Source organism: Capricornis sumatraensis, chromosome 2 (assembly GCF_032405125.1).
Source record: "Capricornis sumatraensis isolate serow.1 chromosome 2, serow.2, whole genome shotgun sequence".
Classification (NCBI taxonomy): Eukaryota; Metazoa; Chordata; class Mammalia; order Artiodactyla; family Bovidae; genus Capricornis; species Capricornis sumatraensis.
Genome location: NC_091070.1, coordinates 149,471,337 through 149,495,008, shown reverse-complemented (window position 1 = coordinate 149,495,008; position 23,672 = coordinate 149,471,337). Strand labels below are relative to the sequence as shown.

At 38.7% G+C, this 23,672-nt stretch overlaps 1 protein-coding gene across 1 annotated transcript in view; it reads right to left on the bottom strand.

Annotated features, from left to right (window-relative positions):
* Positions 1-23,672, bottom strand: part of ALG14 (ALG14 UDP-N-acetylglucosaminyltransferase subunit) — a 102,144-nt gene that overhangs the window by 43,497 nt on the left and 34,975 nt on the right. Inside the window, exon 3 of the mRNA XM_068966128.1 lies at positions 21,143-21,274. Coding sequence (XP_068822229.1) covers positions 21,143-21,274 — 132 coding nt within the window. The remainder of the gene's footprint in view (positions 1-21,142; positions 21,275-23,672) is intronic.

Below are 23,672 nucleotides of genomic sequence, written 5' to 3'. Positions count from 1 at the left end.
GAAAAGGAAGTTTATGGATATCAAACAGTTCACTTAAGCTTGCCCATATACTAGAATGGCATACCTAGATCCTGAACCTTAGTATACCTGCTACCCAAAGCCCATTTTCTCTGTTTCATGTAGAGAATATACACTTGGATGCCCTAAGTATTAGTTGCTCAGTCATGTCTGACTCTTTGCGACCCTGTGGACTATAGCCCACCAGGCTCTTCTGTCCATGGGATTCTCCAGGCAAGAATAATGGAGTGGGTAGCCATTCCCTTCTCCAGGGGATCTTTCCAACTCAGAATCTAGATCTCCTGCACTTCAGCCAGATTCCTTACCATCTGAGCTACCAGGGATGCCCTTAGAGAGGAAGGAAATCCATGTTTCATCTCTAGTGTGGTCTAGAGTTGAGCCTGGAGGTGGGAGTGAGAAGAATGGGGTTTGTCAACCATGCTTTGCTATTAGTTCTAAGACAATACAAGGCAAGCCCCCTTTTGGCTTTATAATCTAAACTTTAAAAAGAAGATGTAGGATTAAACAATTGCTAAGGTATCATCTGTGAACATTTACGAGTCTAAGTGTACAAGTAGATTCCCCACCAGGGAATGACTTAATATGACTGTTCTAATTAAAAGAGGAGGGAGGAATATGAGGACACATATTGATCTCTGTATACAGAAATCCACCAGGCTATAAATAAACAGTTCTGTCACAAAAGCAGTGGCAGCTCTGGGATTTTAAGGAGTAAGGGTTCAGGGATAGCAGGTCTGTCTTGCTACTGAGTACACTGAGCCCACTGCTCTCACTTGCATGGCCTGCATTTAGTCCCCTGAGTGTATGAGGCCTACAAACCACTGTGCTGAGCTGCTACCACCCACGCTGGTCGCCAAGAGAGGTATGAAGGCTGAACACAAGCACAACCTGCTCAGGGAGCCTACATAAATGAGACAGCCAGAGGTAAGAGAGTATGTGCCCCAGACAGGACAGTCACTACGCAGCTCTGGCTGATGCCTCCCTGCAGTCACCTGCTCTTCCAATCCCTCAAACAGACTCAGAAATATGGGTTTTTGTGCACCATGAAACACCTGGAACCACCATGTGGGAAAAAATGCCAGCTAGCTAGGTGAGTCAGACAAAACCCATTTGTATCCGCATGTGATCCAGTGCTGATCAGTTTGCTTCAGAATTAGCTGATAAAAAAGAAATGCAGGAGACCTAGTCTTAAACACTGAAAAAAAAAAGCGGGGGTGGGGGGGCTCGTTGAAGTAGGCAAAGAAAAGGCATTGAGAAAGACCTTTGCTGTTTTATTTGGATAAAGTCTATCACTAAAGGATAAGCTCTTACATGTCTAACTCTAATAATGCTTACAATTTTTGTCAGTACCTATCTGCTTCCTATAGTCAAGGGGAAGAGAGCCCTTAAAACAAAGGTGAGTGTGCCAGGGACACTCACCTGGCACAAAAAACTGGGAGAACTGTGGAAAATTAAAATTAAATTCTATCTCCCAAGAGAGCTAAGGGAAGAAGAATTCCTGCAGTAGAAGGTGATCAAGACAGCTGTAGAAAAGTAAAGGTTAATGGGCAAAACTACGGGGCTTTCAACATGAATCCCAACGGGAGGTCAGAGGTATGAGTGAGAAAGCAGAAGACAGAGAGAGAACGGCCAAGGTATAAAAAGAGACAGAAGAGGGAAGGCCGCTCTATGGGGCAGGGCAGCAGAAGGGTAGCCAAGCATTCGAATGCGTGTGTATAGGTGACAGGTGTTCTGCAAATAAACTATGAAGAACCACAGAAATGTTCTCAGAAGTAAGTCATCACAATTAAAAAAAACATGTTTTGGGCATCCACTATATCTAAGATACTGCAAGGTGCAGGAGCTTCAAGGAGCCATCAGTCATTCAGACAGGAGGTGAACAGAGCAGGAGTTAGTGGTTTTACGAGGCAGGGAATCCATCACCTTCCTGGCAGAGGGAGCGGCCTGTTCAAAAGCAAGTGGATCTGACATCTGTGCTCTGTCTACTTATTATTCCCATTTGATCGGGAAGAGAGGGTAAGCTCAGACAGGCTAACTGATTAGCTTCGAGTCACATGCCTAATTATTCACAAGGCTGAGAGTAAACCCAAAGCCTCCTGATTCCCAGTGTGGCATATTTCCTCCTGTACCAAAACCAAGGTATAATGGGTGCAAGCCAGAGAAAACAATAATGTGGAAAACAATAATGTGGAAGAAAAACATGTAAAGCAAATATTCAGAACAAATTCTTGATGAAAGCTATAGAACAAAAATGAACTCTTCTGTGACCTGAAGACCGGAAGTCTGCCATGCACAAGTCACACCCAATTCTCCTCGAGAGGAGGGAAATACACACCTCCACCCACACCCACCCCAATTCTGTTCTCTGTGCCTACTGAGCAGTTAGGGTTTTTTTTTTTTTTCTCCTTGTGTGACTTCACAGAGATGAATCATGGCTCCTTGAAAAGCTGAAACAGGAAAGCTGGCTTGGGAATAATAAAACAGCAGCAAAGTCCCCTGAGCCCTGGGCTCTGACTTCACTAACAAGACTTATCTACAAAATACTGTATTGTGTAAGCAAATCTTTTGAAATATAGCATCTGGAGCTTTTAAGATGTGGACACAACTGATGTGAGCATGAGACACCTGTCTTTAGAGAAAAGTAATTATTTAGCCCATAAGCACAAACGTGTTTTCACAAACTGTCAACTATAAACATTTTTTAAAAGTTGCTTTGTCAAAATTTGCATAAATGGCTTGAGTGTGACTTCAGGAAAACCAAGAATGCAAAACGGTATTCTGCTCACAAATGGAATTTGCTGCCTTTTGCAATTTTACAGATGATCCCTCTGCAGATTTCATTCTTTATGGCAGAATATGGAAATTTTGACATCATAACCATATGAAACTTATAAATTTGCTATTCACATTTCTTAAAAGGAATGATCAGTCACGATATGTTCTTTCTATAATTTAGAGGTCTTATCAGCAGGTGATGTCTTGCTATTTTTAAGAGAGCTCTCAAGCTCTCTAACCTAATTGGGCCCTTTTCACCACTCTAAGCAATAATGCTAAAATATTTTATTCTGTAAGCCACAGCAGTGTTTGAAATTTTTAGGGTTTTATTCATTTTTCTCAGTAAATCTAGGGTAGTCATAAGTTTCCTCATCCCTGATTATAAGGTCCTTTGGAAGAATATTTTTATAATTATTTGTCCATGTGTCTTAGAGAAAATCAGAGTTTGCCCTTTTCATCCTGTAGCAAGCAAGGACCCTTGGAAGGTAAGGTACTTGGCTTACATCTCCTGGTATAAGTGGAATCTCAAATGTCATGCTCCATGTAGAGAAGTGATAAGCTTTCCACAGCTGATTTTTCTAACACTAGAAAAAGAAATCCACGACCAGGAGGCTTTCCTGTATTCATGCTACAAAACATAAGAATTACACCAGGAGGCCAGGAGGAAAAGAAACCACTGAAAAGCAAACTACCGAAGAGGAAAAGCCAGCCTAAAAATGTTAAGTTTTACCCAATGATTCGGGGGGAGGGAAACGAGAAATTTCAAAGACAGACTATGACAAAGATAGCATTTAGTCTCCAGAGGCTGCTGGAAAACACTGTTTCAATCTTTTCTTTTTTTTTTTTTTAAAGTAAAACACTCTAAGTGGTTTCATGATACTCAGGCATTAAAATAAAGCAACTCTTGATGAAAATGTTTTGGAACCTAATAGAGGTGCTACTTAATACTGTCTATGTACTAAATGCTACTGAACTGTACATTTTAAAATGGTTCATTTTATGTTATGTAAATTTTATCTCAATAAAAAGAAAAGTACAGTAAAGCAACTGTATTCTGCTAAAGGTGAATGAGAAATGTTTGCTATTTCCTTTTGATTGCTCTGACAAAGACAATATTTAATGCTTCAGACACATGCCACCAAGAAAAGCCTTAGATGAATTCCAGGGATCAGTTCAGTGGGTGCAAAGGTTAGCCAAGGAGCAGTTACGCAATGTTTTTTCCCCTATTCTATTTTTTCCACCCCCTTAAAAGCTCTCAGCAGTCATCACAAAGTTTTAATAGCTTCTCTGACTCTTTCCTTCCTATATTCCTCCTACCCAACTTCTTTCCTTCAGTATTTATTGAACTCCTACATGCCCCAGAGCACTTTAAGAGGTGCTAGGATTGCCAAGATGAGTAATACATCTTACCTTTCCTCAAGGAGTTCACAGTCTGCATTCAAATTTAAAATACTCCCCAAGCTACTTCCATACCAACTTGAGTTCTGGACATCTCCAAATCGTTAATGACTGCACTTGACTTGGACTGTAGCAGCCCTTCCTAAGCTCACCTATTTCACATCTATTTGTGTTCTGATTGTGCTCCTTTTTTTCTTTTTAGTTCAGACCAAAGGGAATTTTTAAAAACCTGAGACAAAAATGGCACCTTAGTGATTTTCAGATACTATAAATACAGAGCTATACTGATTCACGTGAAACTTTAAAATAGGCACTGTAAGGTTCTGAAACTGGCAGTTCTTAGGAATCATTATTAAAACTGAAGATCATTTCAAAGATTTCCTTTCTCCTGATCCCACTCTCTGTTTTCACTTAGCTACTGGTGCCTTCCACCACCTTTCTGCACAAGGCCAGGTCTCTCTGAGGTCACTGCCTCTGATTACATATCAGTCCTTTCTTGGAAAACAGCTTTGTTCCCATCACGCTTCCCTAACCCTTTCACAAATGAATTTCTCTTCCTTCAACTTTTGTTTCGGTTTTCACTCTAGCCACGTTGTTATCCTTATGAAAAGAGGCGAACTTTCATCTCAAGAGCAAGAGGCCCCACCAGACCCAGATCTCATCTGTGCCTGTAATGATCTGAAACAGCGACAACTCAAAAGAGTGATGTAGGCAAAGTGAAACGAGAGAAAATGGTAGGCAAAGCCACACTGGCTTCTGCAGAGAGGAAAAACATCATGTTTACCAAGCAGAAAAAGGATCAACTCAGAAAAGAAAAGAAAACTTGTTTTCAAGCTTTGGAGAATCCCCCAAAGTGGAGAAAAAAAATTCAAAGCAATCTCTAACTGATAATACACAGCATAATTTTGACACAGATTTTAAGGGCACTCAAAATGTGAACCAGAAACCATAACATTTAAATCAAACACCTCAACTGTGGATGGAAGCAGCTACAGGTTGTCACCTAGCCAGGTGTCCGTGGCACAGCTGGTAGTGTCACACGCAGCTGGGAAAAGCAGTTCGTCAGGCCTAAGAAACCAGACATGGGGGAGAATGTTCACTCCTCACAGTGGGCTCTGATCTTTATCAGACCTGCTAAATGCATATACAACACCAGCTGTATCTCTATGAAAGTTGCTAAATTTACAGTACATGTATGGAGGGGAAATAGAAATTGGGAAAAAGTAACACTGGTATTATTTTAATGTGCTACAGGGGATTGGTCAACAGAGGAACAGGAACTGAACAAACTTAAACAAATGGCTCCAAGTATGATTTCATTAATCTTGGAAAACAAGAGGCAACAGACGACTGCGAGCTGATTGCTTCTTATTTGACTTGGCTTGAAAAATCATATTCTCACTTAACTCTAATTACAGATAGGCATCTTGGGCCAGCTGACCTTTTCTTTGTCTAGCTTAGTTTCCTTTGAACATGCTATAAAGGTTCTGATCACCGAAAAACATAATACCAGATGAAGGTCATTATACAAAGAATCAAACCGACACAAATTAAGAGGAAAAACAAAGTTCCTGTAAAGGTTCTGGCATATCAACAAGAAATTAACTGACTCTTCCTAATATCTGAAACACATGTCAATCAAGAGGCCAATAAAATTTTTATATACTATGCAAACAAGTGGTAATCCCAGTACCACCCAGTTTGTGGTTTACCACTGAAAATACTTCATTAAAAAAAATCATAGTATTCCATTTATGGACAATAACCCATTATCCATGTCATCAACTTGCTACTGCTATGAACTTAGACATTTCACAGCTCAAACTGGATATAGAACATGGAAAAAAAAGACTAAGTAAAATAATGGATTTCTTTCATACAAAGCATGAGTGTACATGTAATAAATACATCTACATTTGTCATGGTGAATTAAATCAGCTTCAGCTTCAGGCAAAGAGGCAGTGTATTAGGCTGAAATGGTCCATTTCTTTCCAATTTGTTTTACATGTAGAATCTGATATTTATTTTTTACTTGATTAAAAATTAAATTAGGTTTCATGCAGAGCTCTTTCTCTGAGTATTTCATTTAACAACAGCCAGGTTGGAAGGAAGCCAGTAATCAAACGCTTGCAGACCTGGGAAACCCTTCTGGTTTTTCAGACTCTTTAATAAAGACTGAGAAGAACACCAGTATAGGGACCATGGATCTTTGTTTTTGTGATGACTCACATCATCCAGTATTCATTCATTTATTTTTAAGTCATTCCACAAATATGTGGAAGACACTTTTCTAAGCAGGGACCATGGGAAACAGAAAAGTACATGGCCTTTATCCTCAAGAACTTTACAGATCTCTCTCCCTCAACATAAGCAGTCCTCTTTAGTTTAATGATCAGTAACTCACAAATTCAATGTTCTCTTTTTCACCTTGAAACAAATTTTTCCATAGAAGTATGTTTGCAAGAGAGTATGCGATCAGCCAACTTACTGAAAAAATGATTCAAAGACCCCTACTTTTAGGAGAAACTAAAAAAACACAATAGTAAAGAAATACATGGGTTTTGAGAGACAAAACAGTGAACTATAAGGTCTACTTAAAATTCATATCACTGCAGGATCAAAGTGTACATTACAATAGGGGGAACAGGGCACTGAATGGATTATGAAGAGCTAAGACCAATGAGACCATTTAGACATAGCTTTAGAATGACTCAGAAATGGTCCACGTCTTTCACAGTTATATGTAGGCCTATTAGATGGAAAATCAGCAAAAATATAGAAGAGCTCAATAGCATCATCCATCAGAAGGATCTAATGGACAATTACAGAACATCCTGTTCAACACAGCAGAACACACATTCTTTTCAAGCACCCATGGAATATTCACCAAGATAGACTATATCGTAGATCATAAAACATTAAGTCAACATTTAAAACCAGAGTGTGTTCCCTGACCAAAATCAATCAAACTAGAAATCAGTAATAGGGGAAAAAAAATCTCCAAATAGAAATTAAAGCATGCTATATAATCCATGGGTCAAAGAAGAAGCATCAAAGGACATAAAAAATACTTAGCACAAGATGAAAATATATCTACAGGATGATGCTAAAGCAGTGCTTAAAGATAAATCTAAAATACTAAATGCTTACATTAGAAAAGAAGAAAGGTCTAATCAGTGATCTAAGTCCCTACCTTAAGAAACTAGAAAAAGAAGAGCAAAGTGAACCCAAGACAGCCACAAAAAGGAAAAAATAGAAGAGAAAATCGGTGAAACAAAAACCTAACTATTAGAAAAGATCAATAAAATTGATAAGTCTCTAATAAGACTGACAAAAAGAAAAAGAGAGAAAACAGAACCTCACAATTTCAAGAATGAGACCAAAGCTATAACCACAGACCCTAAACCTGTCAAAAAGAAAAATTAGGGAATATTATAGCTCTATGGCATCCGGTCCCATCACTTCATGGGAAATAGATGGGGAAACAGTGTCAGACTTTATTTTGGGGGGCTCCAAAATCACTGCAGATGGTGACTGCAGCCATGAAATTAAAAGACGCTTCCTCCTTGGAAGAAAAGTTAGGACCAACCTAGATAGCCTATTGAAAAGCAGAGACATTACTTTGTCAACAAAGGTCCGTCTAGTCAAGGCTATGGTTTTTCCAGTGGTCATGTATGGATGTGAGAGTTGGACTGTGAAGAAAGCTGAGCACCGAAGAATTGATGCTTTTGAACTGTGGTGTTGGAGAAGACTCTAGAGAGTCCCTTGGACTGCAAGGAGATCCAACCAGTCCATTCTGAAGGAGATCAGCCCTGGGATTTCTTTGGAAGGAATGATGCTGAAGCTGAAACTCCAGTACTTTGGCCACCTCATGCAAAGAGTTGACTCATTGGAAAAGACTCTGATGCTGGGAGGGATTGGGAGCAGGAGGAGAAGGGGATGACCGAGGATGAGATGGCTGGATGGCATCACGGACTCGATGGACGTGAGTCTGAATGAACTCCGGGAGTTGGTGATGGACAGGGAGGCCTGGCGTGCTGCGATTCATGGGGTCACAAAGAGTCGGACATGACTGAGTGACTGAACTGAACTGAACTGATGCACATAAATTTGAAAATTTAGATTAAATGGAACAATTCCTTAAAAACCACAAACTATAAAATCTCACTCAATATGAGACAGAGAACCTGAATAATCCTATGTCTATTAAAGAAATGTAATCTGTAGCTAAAGCTTTTGAAAAAGGAATCATCAGGACTAGATGTTTTCACTGCAGAATTTTACCAAACATTTAAAGAAGCATTAGCGTAGATTCTAAATAATTATTTTCAGAATATAAAGAGGGTGAAACACCTACCAATCATTTTATAAGGTCAGCTTAATTTCAATGCAAGGCTGAAAGTCTAAAACAGAAAGCTAATGACAAATAACCCTCATGAATATCATCATTAAAATTCTCACAAAGTACTAGCAAATCAAATCCATCTATACCGGAAAATGATTATATACCATGATCGGGTAGAATTCATTCCAGAAATGCAAGTCTGTTTCAATATTTGAAAATCTCTCACTGTATTGTATCAACAGCTAAACAAAAAATCATGGTTGTATCAATCAACAAAAAAAGCTTGGACAAAATTAATTTTGTCATTAATACATTAATTTTTCACTAATGTAATTAAGAAAAACATTATCAGAATACTAGGAATAGAGGTTGTAATGGTTAATTTTACATGTCAATTGACTGGGCCATGAGGTGCCCAGAATTTGGTCAAAGGAGATCAAACCAGTCAATCTTAAAGGAAATCAGCCTTCAGTAGTCATTGGAAAGACTGATGCTGAAGCTGAAGCTCCAATATTTTGGCTATCTGATGTGAAGAGCTGACTCATAGGAAAAGAACCTGATGCTGGGAAAGTATTAAACATATTAGAAGTCTTAGCCAGTGTAATAAATTAAGAAAATAAAACTTTCGTATTTGCAAAAAATATGATTGTCTAGAAAATCCCAGAAAATCTATTTAGGTGACAGAGGATGAGATAGTTGGATGGCATCACAGACACAATGGGCATGAGTCTGAGCAAACTCCGGGAGATAGAAGAGGAATGGGAAGCCTGGCATGCTGCAGTCCACGAGGTTGCAAAGAGTTGGACACAACTTAGTGACTGAACAATAACAACAATATCAGTGAGGTGTTTGGGGTTACGATTAACATTTCAATCAGCAGACTGAGTAAAGCGCATCGTTCTCCCTAATGTGTTAAGCTGAACACCTAAATAGTACAAAAAGGCTGAGTGAAGTTCTATCCTATCGTTTCCGGTTCAGTTTTTCTGGAGAACCCTGACTAATACAAAAGGGAAACTTCTTCAACTTGACGAGGAGCATCCATAAAAAACCTAAAGTTGACGTCATAATCAGTGGTGAAAGAATGAACGCTTTTTCCCTAAAATTGGAAAAGAGACAAGGCTGCTCCCATCACTCTTATTAAACATAATACTAGAAGCCCTATTCAGTGCAATAAAGTAAGAAAAGGAAACAAATTATATACTGATTGGAAGAGAAGAGATAAAACTTTCTTATTTTCAAAAAATATGATTTTTTTCTAGAAAATCCAAGAAAATCTAGAAAAGCAAGATCACAGAATCTGAGTGAGATAAACAAAGATCAACAGTATTTTGGTATGTAAGCAACAAACATGTAGAAACCAAAATTAAAAACACAATTCCATTTATAACTTGCAATTTTCTAAAAAAGTGCAATACCAAGATACTAATTTAAAACACATGCACATAATTTAGATGCTGAAAAATGGCAAAACATTGATGAACAAAATATAAGAAGATCTAAATAAGTGAAGAGACATGCCATGTTCACATTTTGGAAGACTCAGTATAGTAAAGACGTCAATTTACCCCCAATCAAAATCCCAGCAAAACTCTGTCTTATATATAGAAAAACTTATTCTAAAGTTTATATTGAAAGGCGACAGGATCAGAATAGCTAAGACAATTTTGAAAAAGAAGAATGAAGTAGGAGAAATCGCTCTATCTGAAGTTAAGGTTTATATGCTATAGCAACCACAAGGGAGTGGTATTGAGAAAGGAGAGACATAGATCAATGCAACAGAAATTTCACACACAAAACTACCTTGTTTTTTAAACTTCTGATTTTTTTGCTGATTTTTTTAATAGTAATTATTCTCTCAAAAAAATTTTATTTGGCGGCACCATGCTGCATGTGGGGTCTTAGTTCCATGACCAGGGAGGGATTCAATCTGAGTTCCCTGCAGTGAAAGCAAGCAGAGTTTTAACCACTGGGCCACCAGAGAAGTCCCTCCAACTAATTTTTAACAAAGGGGAGAAGCAACTCAATGGAGGAAGGAAAGTTTTCTTTTTCTTTTCTTTTTTTAAAAAAACAAACTATGCTGGGCATCCAGGCAAAGTAAGCCTTTCTCTAAACCTCACATCTGATGCAAAAATTGATTTATACATTTAAATGTAAAACATAAAACTATAAGACTTTTAGAAGAAAATATGAGGAAATCTTTGTGATTGAGGGCTGGATGAAGAGTTATAGATATGATGATAAGAGAATAATCTATGAGAGAAAAATTTGATAGATTAGACTTCATCAAAAGTAAAAAGGTTTGCTTTGTGAAAGACTTTGTTAAGAAGATGAAAAGACTACGAAGTGAGGGAAAATATTTGCAAACCACACATTGGACAACAGTCCAATACCTAGAATATACAAAATTCAAAAGTAAAATGAAAAATTCAGTCAGAAAATGGGCAAAAGACATGAGCAAGTGTTTCAGTGAAGAAGAGCTATTAATGACAAAGAAGCACATGGAAAGATGTTCAACATCATTTGCCATTACGGAAATACAAATTAAAAACACAATGGTGTATCACTACACACCTAAGAAATACTGATAATACCAAATGCTAGAGAGAAGACAGAGAAACTGGATCTCTCATACATTGCTAGTGAGATGTAAAATGGTATTGCCACTATGGAACATAGTTTGGCTTTTTTTTTTTTTTTGGGCTGTGAGGGTTGCGGGATATTACTTCCCTGACTATGGATCAAACCCTTGCCCTCGGCAGTGAAAGTGCAGAATCCTAACCACTGAGTCGTCAGGGAATTCTTGGCAGTTTCTTATAAAGCTAAATTTGTACTTTCTATCAGACCCAGCAATCTTATTCTTGGGCCTTTATTCAGAGAAATGAAAACTTGTGTCTACACAAAAACCTATATATGAATATTCACAGTAGCTTTATTCATCGCAGCAAAAAACTGAAAAATAATACAAATGGCCCTCAGTATAAATGGTTAAACAAACTGTAGTACATCCATAGGATGAAATCCTATTTAACAATAAAAAGGAATTATTGATACATATTAAAAAACTGAATGGATATCAAGGGCATTAAGCTCAGTGTAAAAAGTAAATTTCAAAAAGTTTCATACTGGGTGATTCCACTTATAGAATATTCTTGAAATGACAAACTATAGAGATGGAAAATGAATTAAAGGCTACCATGGAACATGGCCTGGGGCTAGAACAGGGCTAGCACAGTTCTCTGGCAGTGATGTGAAACAGTTATGTACCTCGACTTTGACACATGGATTAAAACAGCACAGAACTACACACGCATGCACGCACACACGCACGCACGCACGCGCACGCACACACACACACACACACACACACAACCACACATGAACACATATGAAAAACAGTGAAAACTGAATAAGGTTTTTAGTCTGGTTAATAGTATTATGGGGACACACACACACAAAGTGTGGTTTTAGAAACTTACTGTAGTGTGCGTACTAGTGTGTGTTGTGCTCCGTTGAGTCCGACTCTTTTGTGACCCCCATGGGTTGTAGCCTGTCAGGCTCCTCTGTCCATGGAACTTCCCAGGCAAGAATACTAGAGTGGGTTGCCATTTCCTTTTCCAGGGGCTCTTTCCAAACCAGGGATCAAACACGTGGCTCCTGCCACGTCTCCTGCATTGCAGGAGGGTTCTTTACCGCTGAGCCACTAGGGAAGACCCTGACAGTATTATACTAATATCAATTTTGCACGACAGTTATATAAGACCACCACTAGGGGAAGCTCGGTGCAGAGTACCTGGAACGCTATGTACCATTTCTGCAACTTCTTGGAATCTGGAATCATTTCAAAACAAAAAAATGCTAAAAAATCTACTCAAATGCTTTTTAAAAGAGTCTCAGCTACCAAACAAGGCGCAGGCTGAAGAGATGGATGAACGGTTTCTGACTTAAATGGCTTCCCCTCCGCAACAGAATTACTATTCCATGTCTACCTGTTATTTCTTTATTCCATTTTCCTTGAAGCTAACTAAATAAAAGCTTCTTGAGGACACTGGCTATACTTTATTTAGCCAGTGCTGCTTTCAGTGCTGCTGCAATACAGACATTAAAAAATGCTAGTTACGTTTCTATTGAACAAGTTATCTAATTCTGGCAGAACCTGACACATTTCTAAGGGAATTGGAACTATGCTGCTCTGACTAGGTTGGTGACCTTGGTTACTCAGACCTCTCTGGATTTTGAGCTTTTTATCCATAGAACAGAGATAAAGAGTACTATGTCACAGGGCTGCTAAGGGAATTAAATGAGTTAACACATGTAAAGCACACAGAATAGTAACTGACACAGGGAGAGTTGAAAAAATTTTATTTTTCTAAAATTTTAAAAAAATACGACTTTAAGGTATTTCATTCTGATGAATCAAAATGACAAATCAATAAAATGTTTAAGTGCTCATTTCCTTTAAATACTATTGCACTTCAATGAAAAAAATCTGTTTATGGGGTTTATAGAGAAAAACGTCCCATATGTCATCTTAACAGTACTCATAATAATTAACCTTATAAAAATGACTACCTTGCTACTGCATTCAGGTCTTAAGTTTTGGATCTCATTAATTTCTAATAACAATAAAATATACGTGAAATGCTAATTAATAAAGGTACAGTCTAAAGACTTCAATCTTATATACATTATGTGATTCACGCAACTGACTCATTAATCTTTTACTGTTTTTAAAATGACCTTTTTTCTATTCTCCGACTGATCAACTCTCATCCATCTTCGCTTAAATGTCATCTGCACTCTCAAGCCATACCCAGCTCCCCAGAGGACTTACTGCACTATAATAGCCCAGCTGGGGGCGAGACTGCTGTCTACTGCGCCTGCTTTCATACTGCTCACACTCAGGATAAGTCCTGTCACAGAGCAGGGCTGACCACCATTTGCGAGTGAGGGAGTGTGGGAACCACTCCAGAGCAGTGTTCACTCGCCACCATAAGGCACCAGTGACTTAGCACAGCGACTGGAGCATTCATCAAAAACACGCGCTGAGAGGTTACCAAGCGCCAGGCACTGCCGCACCAGTACAGTGAACGCGGCAGCGGCCGTTTCTTTGGGAATGGCACACACATACATAAAATAGCTTTTTTAATCTTTTTTTAAAATTGGGATTAGGACTCTGAAGAAAGTAAAGCAGGGCAGTCTCTCAGAGAGGTAAGGACATGGGTTGGAGGAAGGGGAGGCCTTTGTGAGGAGGGAACATTTGAGCTCAGAGAACAAAAAGGCACCAGTCATATTTAGAGCAGGTGTGAAGAGCCCCACCCACAGGGAACGACCCGTACAAAGGCTCTGAGACGTGAATCAGATGGGTTTGCTGGGGGAGAAAAAAAGGCAGGTCTGGCTGGCACATAGAGAACTAGGAAAGAGAGGAGGAGGAGAAGAGGTCAGAGAAGCTGGTCAGGCTGGAGCATGCAGGCTACAGTGAGAAATTTGGATGTTATTCTAAGAACATAGAAGACTGCTGGACGTAACAGCATTCTGTGAGGAGTAACAGGCTCTGATTTACATTATAAATCACCCTGGCTGCTGAGTGGTGAAACTGCAGGGGGTTATGAATGTCCACGGGCAGAGAAGAGACCATGCAATGGGGATGGGGTGGTGCTGGATGCCATGGGGACCGTGAAGATGGACGGAAACAGACAGAAATCATGATAAACTGTGAAGACATGGCTGGCAGGGCTTGCTGTTGAACAGGAGTAGGGTGTGGCAGTGATAAATCAAAGATGTCTCCTGAGAACTTGACTTAAGTAAGTTTACCAAGATGGGGAGGAGTGTGTGTTTGATTCCTGGGTCAGGAAGTTCCTCTGGAGGAGGGCATGGTAACCCACTCCAGTACTCTGAGAATCTCCAGGGACAGAGGAGCCTGGCAGGCTACAGTCCATAGGGTCGCAAAGAGTTGGACATGACTGAAGTGACTTAGCATGCACGTACGCGCGCGCGCGCGCGCGTGTGTGTGTGTGTGTGTGTGTGTGTGTGTGCGCGCGCACGCGTGCATGCAAGTGGTCAGGGAAGAATACTGGAGTGCGCTGTCCTTTCCTTCTCCAGGGGATCTTCCCAACCCAGAGATCAAACCCACATCTCTTGTGTCTCCTGAGTTGGCAGGTGGAATCTTTACCACTGTGCCACCTGGGAAAAATAGGAAATACCTACTATTTTGAACCAAGAAAGTTTCAGATGCCTATTGGATGTACAAGTGGATAAGCAGTACAAGGGGAAAAGCAGTAGGCATTTAACATATACTTTCAATAACTCTTTGATGATGACAGACTCACCTAGAATCAAACATATAATACAGCATTGCAAACTTGACCAGCTCTACTTACTGTTTCCAAGGTTACAGAGACAAACATAAAATAATAAGTGATTGAAATGACTAGAAATCTCAAGTCATTTGATGAACTATGTCATTTTTGGCTGCTAGTGATGTTCCCTGACCCAGATTCGTAATTCAGCAAAGGAGTTGAATTTTCTGTTAGAAATTTTAGATAAATGCTGTAACTCGACTCTGGTATTTGTGCTACTTAAGAGAGGGTCTTAAAAACATTAGCGTGGTGAGGTGCAGGGAGGAGTAAGCAAGGATTCACCAAATCACTTTTACTCAAAGATAATTACATGTTATATATGAAGCTACTGGGAGGCAAAGATTTGAGGCCTTCAGCCACGATTCAGATTTTAAAACGGATATTTATTAAGATATAATTTATAGAGTGAAATTTATCCTTTTTAGCACACAAGTCTTAGTTATGACAAATGCATGCAATTAACAACCACCACCAAAACCATCACCACCACAATCAAGAACAGCTTTTCACCCAAAAATGTTCCTTTAAGTTTTTTTTGTAGTCAGTCCCTCCCCCACCTCAAATGCTGGCAACCAACGATCTATTTTCTGTCCAACTGTCTTTTTAGGCTCAAGGATACCCTTAGGAACTTACAACTCTTATTCACAGGATGCCTGGCAAAGCCATATTTCTTGGAAAAATATGATACGTGAAATATCAGAACCACCTAAAAAGTTATTTCATGACCTTGTAAAAGAAGAAACCACCCATTCCAATTAGTAAAGATTAGATTCAGGCCTCCAAATCAGAGTTTATAACCTTTCCTCTAAGATGCTTTTCATCTAATAATTGCTTAGAAGAAGAAAGCATGACTTTTTTTCCACTGCGTGGCATGTGGGAGCTTACTTTGCTGACCAGGGATCACACCCAAGCTCCCTACATTGGAGGCTTGGAGTCTTAACCACTGGACTTCCAGGGAAGTCCCCCAAACAAGCATGCCTTTTAATACATGCTCAATAAGCACAATTCTACACTTTTCCCTCAAAACAAGCTGAGTTTTTGGATTACTATCTCATTTAAAAAGTTAAATTAAGATATAATATTATATATTCTTACAATGGTTTTGCATATGATTTTCTATAATAGAAAACTGATAAATATGAATTCAATCAATTTTCCACATCAGTCTCATTTGTAAAATTCTGTAATACTTCTTTATTAACACTTATTTGAATTATCCATTTTGAATTCTAAAAATATTCTATTTTGAAAAATATACATGATACTTAATTTTGAAATATATACTATTATTATATTATTCAATTAGATCAGTCTTTATTAAAGCAAATACTTAACTTGAGCTGTTGGGGTATATTTAAATTTACATACTCAATTAGAGGGCTGATATTTAACATGATTTATTTTAAAAGTAATTTATTAACTGACTTCTAATTGGCCTACATGAATGAATACACCTTCCATGGTGAGCCAGAATGGGGCATACAGTCCAGTAGTTAAGGCTTTGGGCTGTGGAATCAGAAAGACCTGGATTCTAGACCTAGCTCTGTTATTTCCTGGTTTTGCATACTCTGGGCAAGTAACTTGTCTCACAGAGCCTGAGTTTCCTCCTCCATTAAATGTGCATAACAGAACTACCCACCTCATACAGCATGAACGCAAGTACTAAGGACCAAGCCTGGCACATGTAAGTGTGGTCAATAAATGTTAGCTATTATATACCAGATGGAGTTTCCATTTAAAAAACACTGAAATGTTCTATTATCCACCATTCGCTCTGAAACAAGGAAAGTGACTTTAATTCTGTTTTACAGATGACAAAGTGAGGAACAGAGACAGCTGAATGGAGAGTCAACTTACTGGCTCAGGCGCATACAACTGAGGTGAAGCAGAAAACCACCTTGCTGTTCAGCCAACTCAGGTAATTTCAGGTCTGATATCACTACTGTTTCTAAAACTGGGGCTTTCTTTCCTAACAGAATTAAAAAGAAACTTTGATCAAAGTCTTAAGAATGCACAAAAACAGACATGTGGATCAACGGAACAGAACAGAGTGCACAGAAATAAACCCAGGCACTCGCAGTCAATTAATTTTTGACAAAGGAGGCAAGAATATACAATGGAGAAAAGGCAGTTCTTCAGCAAGTGGTATTGGGAAAGCTGGACAGTCATGTGTAAACCAATGAAGTTAGAATACATCCTTATACTATATACAAAAAGAAACTAAAAATGGCTTAAAGACCTAAATGTAAGACATGATACCATAAAACTACAAAATAACATATGCAAAACATTCTCTGACATAAATTGCCAGACTATATTTCCAAGACAATAGAAATAAAAGCAAAAATAAACAAACAGGACCTAATCAAACTTAGAAGCTTTTACACAGCAAAGGAAACCCTCAACAGAACAAAAAGGCAATCTACAGACGGGGAGAAAATATTTGAAAATGAAGCAAACAACAAGGGCTTAATTTCAAAAATATACAAACAGCTCATACAACTTAATAACGAAAAACCAAACAACCCAATCAAAAAATGGGCAAAAGATCTGGAGACAATTCTCCAAGGAAGACATACAGATGGCCAACAGTACATGAAAAGATGCTCATCATCATTAACTGTTAGGGAAATGAAAATCAAAATTCACACGAGTCAGAATGGCCATCACCAAAAAGTCTACAAATAATAAGTGCTGAGGGCATGGAGAAAAGGGAACCCTCCTGCACGGTTGGTGGGAACGTAAATTGATGCAGTCACTGAGGAAAACAGTATGGACATTCCTTAAAAAATTAAAAACAGAGTTGCCATATGATCTAGCAATTCCACTCCTGAGCACAGATCCAGAAAAGATAAAAATGTTAATTTGAAAAGATACACGTTCATAGCAGCGCTATGTATAATATCCAAGACATGGAAGCAATGTAAGCATGCACGACAGATGAATGGGTAAGAATGTAGCATACATATACAATGAAATATTGCTCAGCATAAAAGAGAATGAAGCAATGCCATCTGCAGCATCATGAATGGAACTAGAGATTACCATACTAAGTGAACTATGTCAGAGAAAGACAATACCATATGTTATCACTTATTTCTGGAACCCAAAAACAAAGAAAAAAACGATACAGATGAACTTACTTACAAAACAGAAACAGACTCACAGACATAGAAAACAATCTTTTGGTTACCAAAGGGGAAGAAGGTGGGGGGACAATTTAGTTTGAGGTTAACAGATACAAACTACTATACATAAAAGAGATAAAGAACAAGGTCCTACTGTATAGCACAGGGAACTATAATCAATACCTTGCAATAACCTATAATGGAAAAGAATCTGAAAAAGAACATATATACATAGACACACACATACAACTGAATCACTCTTCTCTATACCTGAAACTAACACAACAGTATAAATTTACTGTATTTCAGTTTAAAAGGGCAAAAACATACAAAAGAATTAGAGCCATTTATAATTTTTTTAAAAAAGAAAAAGTAAAGGATGAATACAGGAGAGAGCTGCATGTTGTAGTTCTGCTTTTAAAGTAGGAAAAAAGGCCTTTTACTCATTAACTTGGTGTGTGTGTGTAAAAGGGACTTTCACTAAGTGGGAGTTCATTTTGTGATGCCAACCATATCAGAGCAGCAGACTGGACAATGTTCAGGTTTGAAATAATTTTGAAAACTCAGTTTAAAACAGAAATAAGTACCTCACATTCCCTCCTCCCCCGCCTCTTATTCCTTTAGAAACATAATAGGTTTTTTTTTTTTTTTTCCCTTCCACTCTTTATAGGCAAATTTATGGCACTCATTAAATTTTAGACTAAGTTTGAAGGGAACTGAGAGGACATCTAGTTCAATCCTTTTGTTTCAAAGTAGAGAATGATGCCCAGAAGGGATCTAAAATCAAATAAAAGCCAAAATGAGCCTGGGACTCAGTGTCTTAATGCCCCATCGGCTACTCTTCCCACTACGAGGGTATCAAACACTTAGGCCAGGCAGACAGCAGAGTCCTCCATGTCCACAGCAGACCTCAGCCGTCACGTCATTGCCTCCTTCTCACTTTCACACCCTAGCGTCCTCAAGTCATCACACTTGAACCTGGCTGCTGCCTGCGACAGTGGCCATACCCCCAGTGGCTTAGTAGATGTAAACTCAAAACCTCCAGCTTAAAACGTGAAGACCATTTTTCTTCCTTCCACTTTATCTCTTACGTTTCAGGAATAATTAAATCTTTAAGAGCAGTACACACGTGTGCACTCAGTTGCTCAGTCACGTCCAACTCTTTTGCGGCCCCACGTACTACAGCCCACCAGGCTTCTCTGTCCATGGGATTCTCCAGGCAAAAATACTGGAGTGGGTTCCCATTTCCTCCTCCGGGGGATTTTCCTGACCCAGGGATCAAACTTGCATCTCCTGCGTTGAGTCATCAGGGAAGCCCCTTAAGAGCACTAATGATCTTTCAGAAAACATCTGAATTTTACACACTAAAGATGGGGTTGGAGACAGTGAGATAAATTTACTTTGTCAACAATTTTAAAATAAATATAAGCAAAATTAATCTATGGTGATAGAAATCACCAGAAATTGGTTGCTTGAGGAGGGGCTGGTGGAGTGATAGAAATGTTCTAAACCTTGATAAGAGATCTAGTCAAATTATATACTTAAGATCTGTGCATTTCACTGCTTGTAAATTATAGCTTTTAAAAACAATCTAAATTATTCATATAGAAAATTCCAGCTTTAAAATTCTAATCTAAAGGAGGCACTTGAATGGCAATTCAGTTGGTGAAAGGCAAAGACCAAACTGATAGCGGTCTTTCAAAATCATCAGAGCTAAGTGCATTTTTGTCCAATTATTCATGAAAATAATATCCACTGTGCCAGAAATCATGTATAAGGTAAGCTAATCAAGAGTTTCTTTAAGGCTACACAGATTAATGGATTCTGCGTTAAACAGGAATGAGAGTATTATTTAAGAGCTGTCTACACTATTGTGATAACATATCTGCTGATCTGCCTTACACTGAAGTGCATTTAGAATTTAGTAACAGAACTTCATCCACAGAGAATTTAAGACCATTATAGATAAGGAAGGTAAGGTTTAATACAGTATACTAATTAAGTTTTCACATTTCTATCTTCTGTATTACTTTCCTATAAAAACTTGGGAGTGTAAAACATTCTGCCCATTGCATATCATTTCTGGTAATAGTTTTATTTGCCTACTAGATTGCTAATTTTTAAAATTTCTACTGGGGTATAATTGATTTACAATGTTGTGTTTGCTGCAAGTGTTCAGCAGAGTAAATAACATACATATATCCACACTCTTTTAGATTCTTTTCTGAGTAGGTCATTACAGAGTATCAGTAACAGAGTTTTATTTGCCTACTGCTGCTGCTGCTGCTGCTAAGTCGCTTCAGTCATGTCCAACTCAGTGCGACCTCATAGACGGCAGCCCACCAGGCTCCCCCATCCCTGGGATTCTCCAGGCAAGAACACTGGAGTGGGTTGCCATTTCCTTCTCCAATGCATGAAAGTGAAAAGTCAAAGTGAAGTCGCTCAGTCATATCTGACTCTTCGCGACCCCATGGACTGCAGCCTACCAGGCTCCTCCATCCATGGGATTTTCCAGGCAAGAGTACTGGTCCGGGTGCCATTGCCTTCTCCAATTTGCCTACTAGATTCCTAATTTTGAAAATTTTTACTGGGGTATAATTGATTTACAATGTTGTGTTTGCTACAAGGGTTCAGCAAAGTAAATATCATACATATATCCACACTTTCTTAGATTCTTTTCTAAATAGGCCATTATAGAGTATCGGTAACAGAGTCTTGACAAAACAAGAAGAGTATTGAAAAGGAATAGAAAACTGGTTCTTTTCCAGCTGACAAGGAAGCACGTGATGTTGGCTCAGGAACCACAGGTGGACAGGAGCACAAATTGGTTAAAGATAGTGCTCGGTTAGTTCTTACTGCCATGAGACAGAGAGCTGAAGAAGGCAAATTCAGAGTTCAAGTTAGCCAGACAGGGAAGACAAATTCCTCACCTCTTTCAGCAAAGTGCACTGAAATGATAAATCTTGGCACATGCTTGTAAAAGGCCTGGTACAGTATCTAGCGCAATGATAAATGGTAGCTGTTTAAGAAAACAACTTGTCCTATTACCAACAAAGCATCCACAGGAGAGTGACCCTCGCTCCCCTCAATACCAAATCTGGTATTTGGTACCAGATACATACCAAATCTGGCTTCACTCGGTAAGTCAGGGGGAAAGAGAGCCACATGGAGTACAAGGTGGTGAGCACTGAAGACAGCCAGGATTGCTGGACCTCCCGGCTTCTGGGAATGCGGTGAACATAGTATTCAGGAAACTGGAAGGAAATAGCGAAAATCCAAATCAACTGGGCCACTGATACGGGAGTTAAACATAGTAACAGTTAACATTTGTACAAACAGGAAATGCTCTCTTGATTACTTTTAACTTTCTTTGGAATTAGATTTAAACTAAGCCTTTTTCCTGCTTTATACAACACACATCATTGGGTTATCACAAAAAGTTCCTAAATATGACAGGCTTGTTAAAGTCAAGACAATAACTGTTAGTTGCTAGGTCATGTCCAGCTCTTTGCTACCCCATGGACTGCAGGCCTATCAGGCTCCTCTGTCCATGGAATTCTTCAGGCAAGAATACTGGAGTGGGTAGCCAGACCCTTCTCCAGGGGATCTTTCCAACCCAGGGATCGAACCTGGGTTTCCTGCATTGCCGGTGGATTCTTTATGGTTGAGCCACTAAGGAAGCCTACTGACAATAGTTGAGGGAAATTTTCTATAAAATATGTTTTATGTAAAGACCTTAACATACTGATATGCAGAGACATTACAAATCAATATATAAGACAAGTAACCTAGTATTAAGATGGGCAAAGGAGATGAACAGATAATTCTAAACAGGAAACACAGTCAAACATTTGAAAAGATGGTTAACAATTAAACATAAAAGGAAGCAATGAGTTATTTTTCACCGACCGAGTTGGCAGAGATTGTGGATATTTAATGTTACTGAGGATATAGGGAAACAGATATTTACATTCCCTCGGCACATACACTGATGTAAATTTTGGGGAAGGCCGTTTGGGAATATCTATAAGAATGTTAAGTGTGTCTATTTTTGATCCAGCATTTCTGCTTCTAGAAATACATCCCACAGATTTATCCATATGCTATCCACTTTATCACTGTATTTGTGGAAATTGGAAATGGTCCAAATATCCTCCAGTAGGGATAGGAAAAGTCCATGCAATGAAATATATGCAGATACGTGAACAAATGATATAGATTTATACAAACAGATATGGAAGATGTGCCCAGATAAGTTGTCAAAGTGAATATGCATGTTGCAGGACAGTATGTTTAATATGATCCAGTATGTATTAACAAATCACAGTTATGTGTGTTGGTATACACACTGGTACACATATTAGTATTTGCATGAAGACATACAAATATTAGTATTTGCATGAAGAAATTGGTCCCTGAGCCACGGACCACCCGGTCTGAGACTCATAAAGCATGAAATCATGTGTGAAGGTTTATTTTATCCTCCAGGAGGGCATCTATGTAGTTCCTAGAATTCAGCATAAAGTGAAAATGGGGGACACATGTGAACACTCTCTTTCACATATGATGATAAAGGAGATTCCTTCTTCCTTATTAATTTACTATTTCAGTGTGTTTGTTTTCTTCCAAAGGATTAAGGTACTAAATGGTCAATGAGAAAATAATACAAATAGTTCCCAAACTATAGACCATACAAGGAGCAGAATCCAAAAGGGGGCAAACTTGTAAGGAATCTTGTTGGAGGTTGTATTTGCCTAATTTGTGGAGATTATTCACTGAAAACATGTAATGGGTAAAATAGTCCTGTTAGCTGAAACTGAATTCCCCTAAAACGGAGTTCCCTTACTGAGTTTATGACTCATCTCTCTATCCAAATCTTTATTCCCTTTATTGTCCCCTCTGACTTCAATCCTATGCTAACTGAGCACTAATCCTACCAGTGTCCAATGACTAAAATATATATTGCCAACACTCATTGTTAATGTACTAAAATCACTAGTATGTGTTTTCATCATTAACATACAAACCCAGGTTGTTTCTCCAGGACAAGATAAGCTAACAGACCCCCGAGTCATGGACCCCCTGGTCTGAGATTCACAAAACAGAACATCCTGACTCCCAAAACTATGATTAAGTAATGACACAAGGCAATTAATATCAGTCTTTGTTCTTGTCCTTAAAAAAAAAAAAAATCCCTAACTTGAAGAAAAAGTGGGAATGGATCTGAGGCTTGCCTGCCACTCCCTTGCTTAGTGCCTGGCAGTAAACCCTTACTTTGCTGCAAACTCTGCCTGTCAGAATTCGGCTTTCTGCACTGTGGGCACATGGGGTCTAGATTTCAGCACTACAGAGACAAAATCCCCCATCAGAAGTCTGTTGGGTCAGAAGTGTTGTGAACAGGTATTATAGTACATATACCATATATTACACAACACTCACCTTTAAAGTTTGGAGAAGTAACCAAAACTTCTCCAAGCTTCTTCAAATATTAATATATCTGCAGCAAAATAGGAGTATTCACACTAAGTGAGATGAGACAATAAGCTTCACGCCAATTCAACCCAGGTTTTACTATCAGATAAACTTGTGACAAACTTGGAACTTTTTTTCTTCCTTGGTTTTCCAAGCTTTCTAAGATTTCAGAATAGGGAC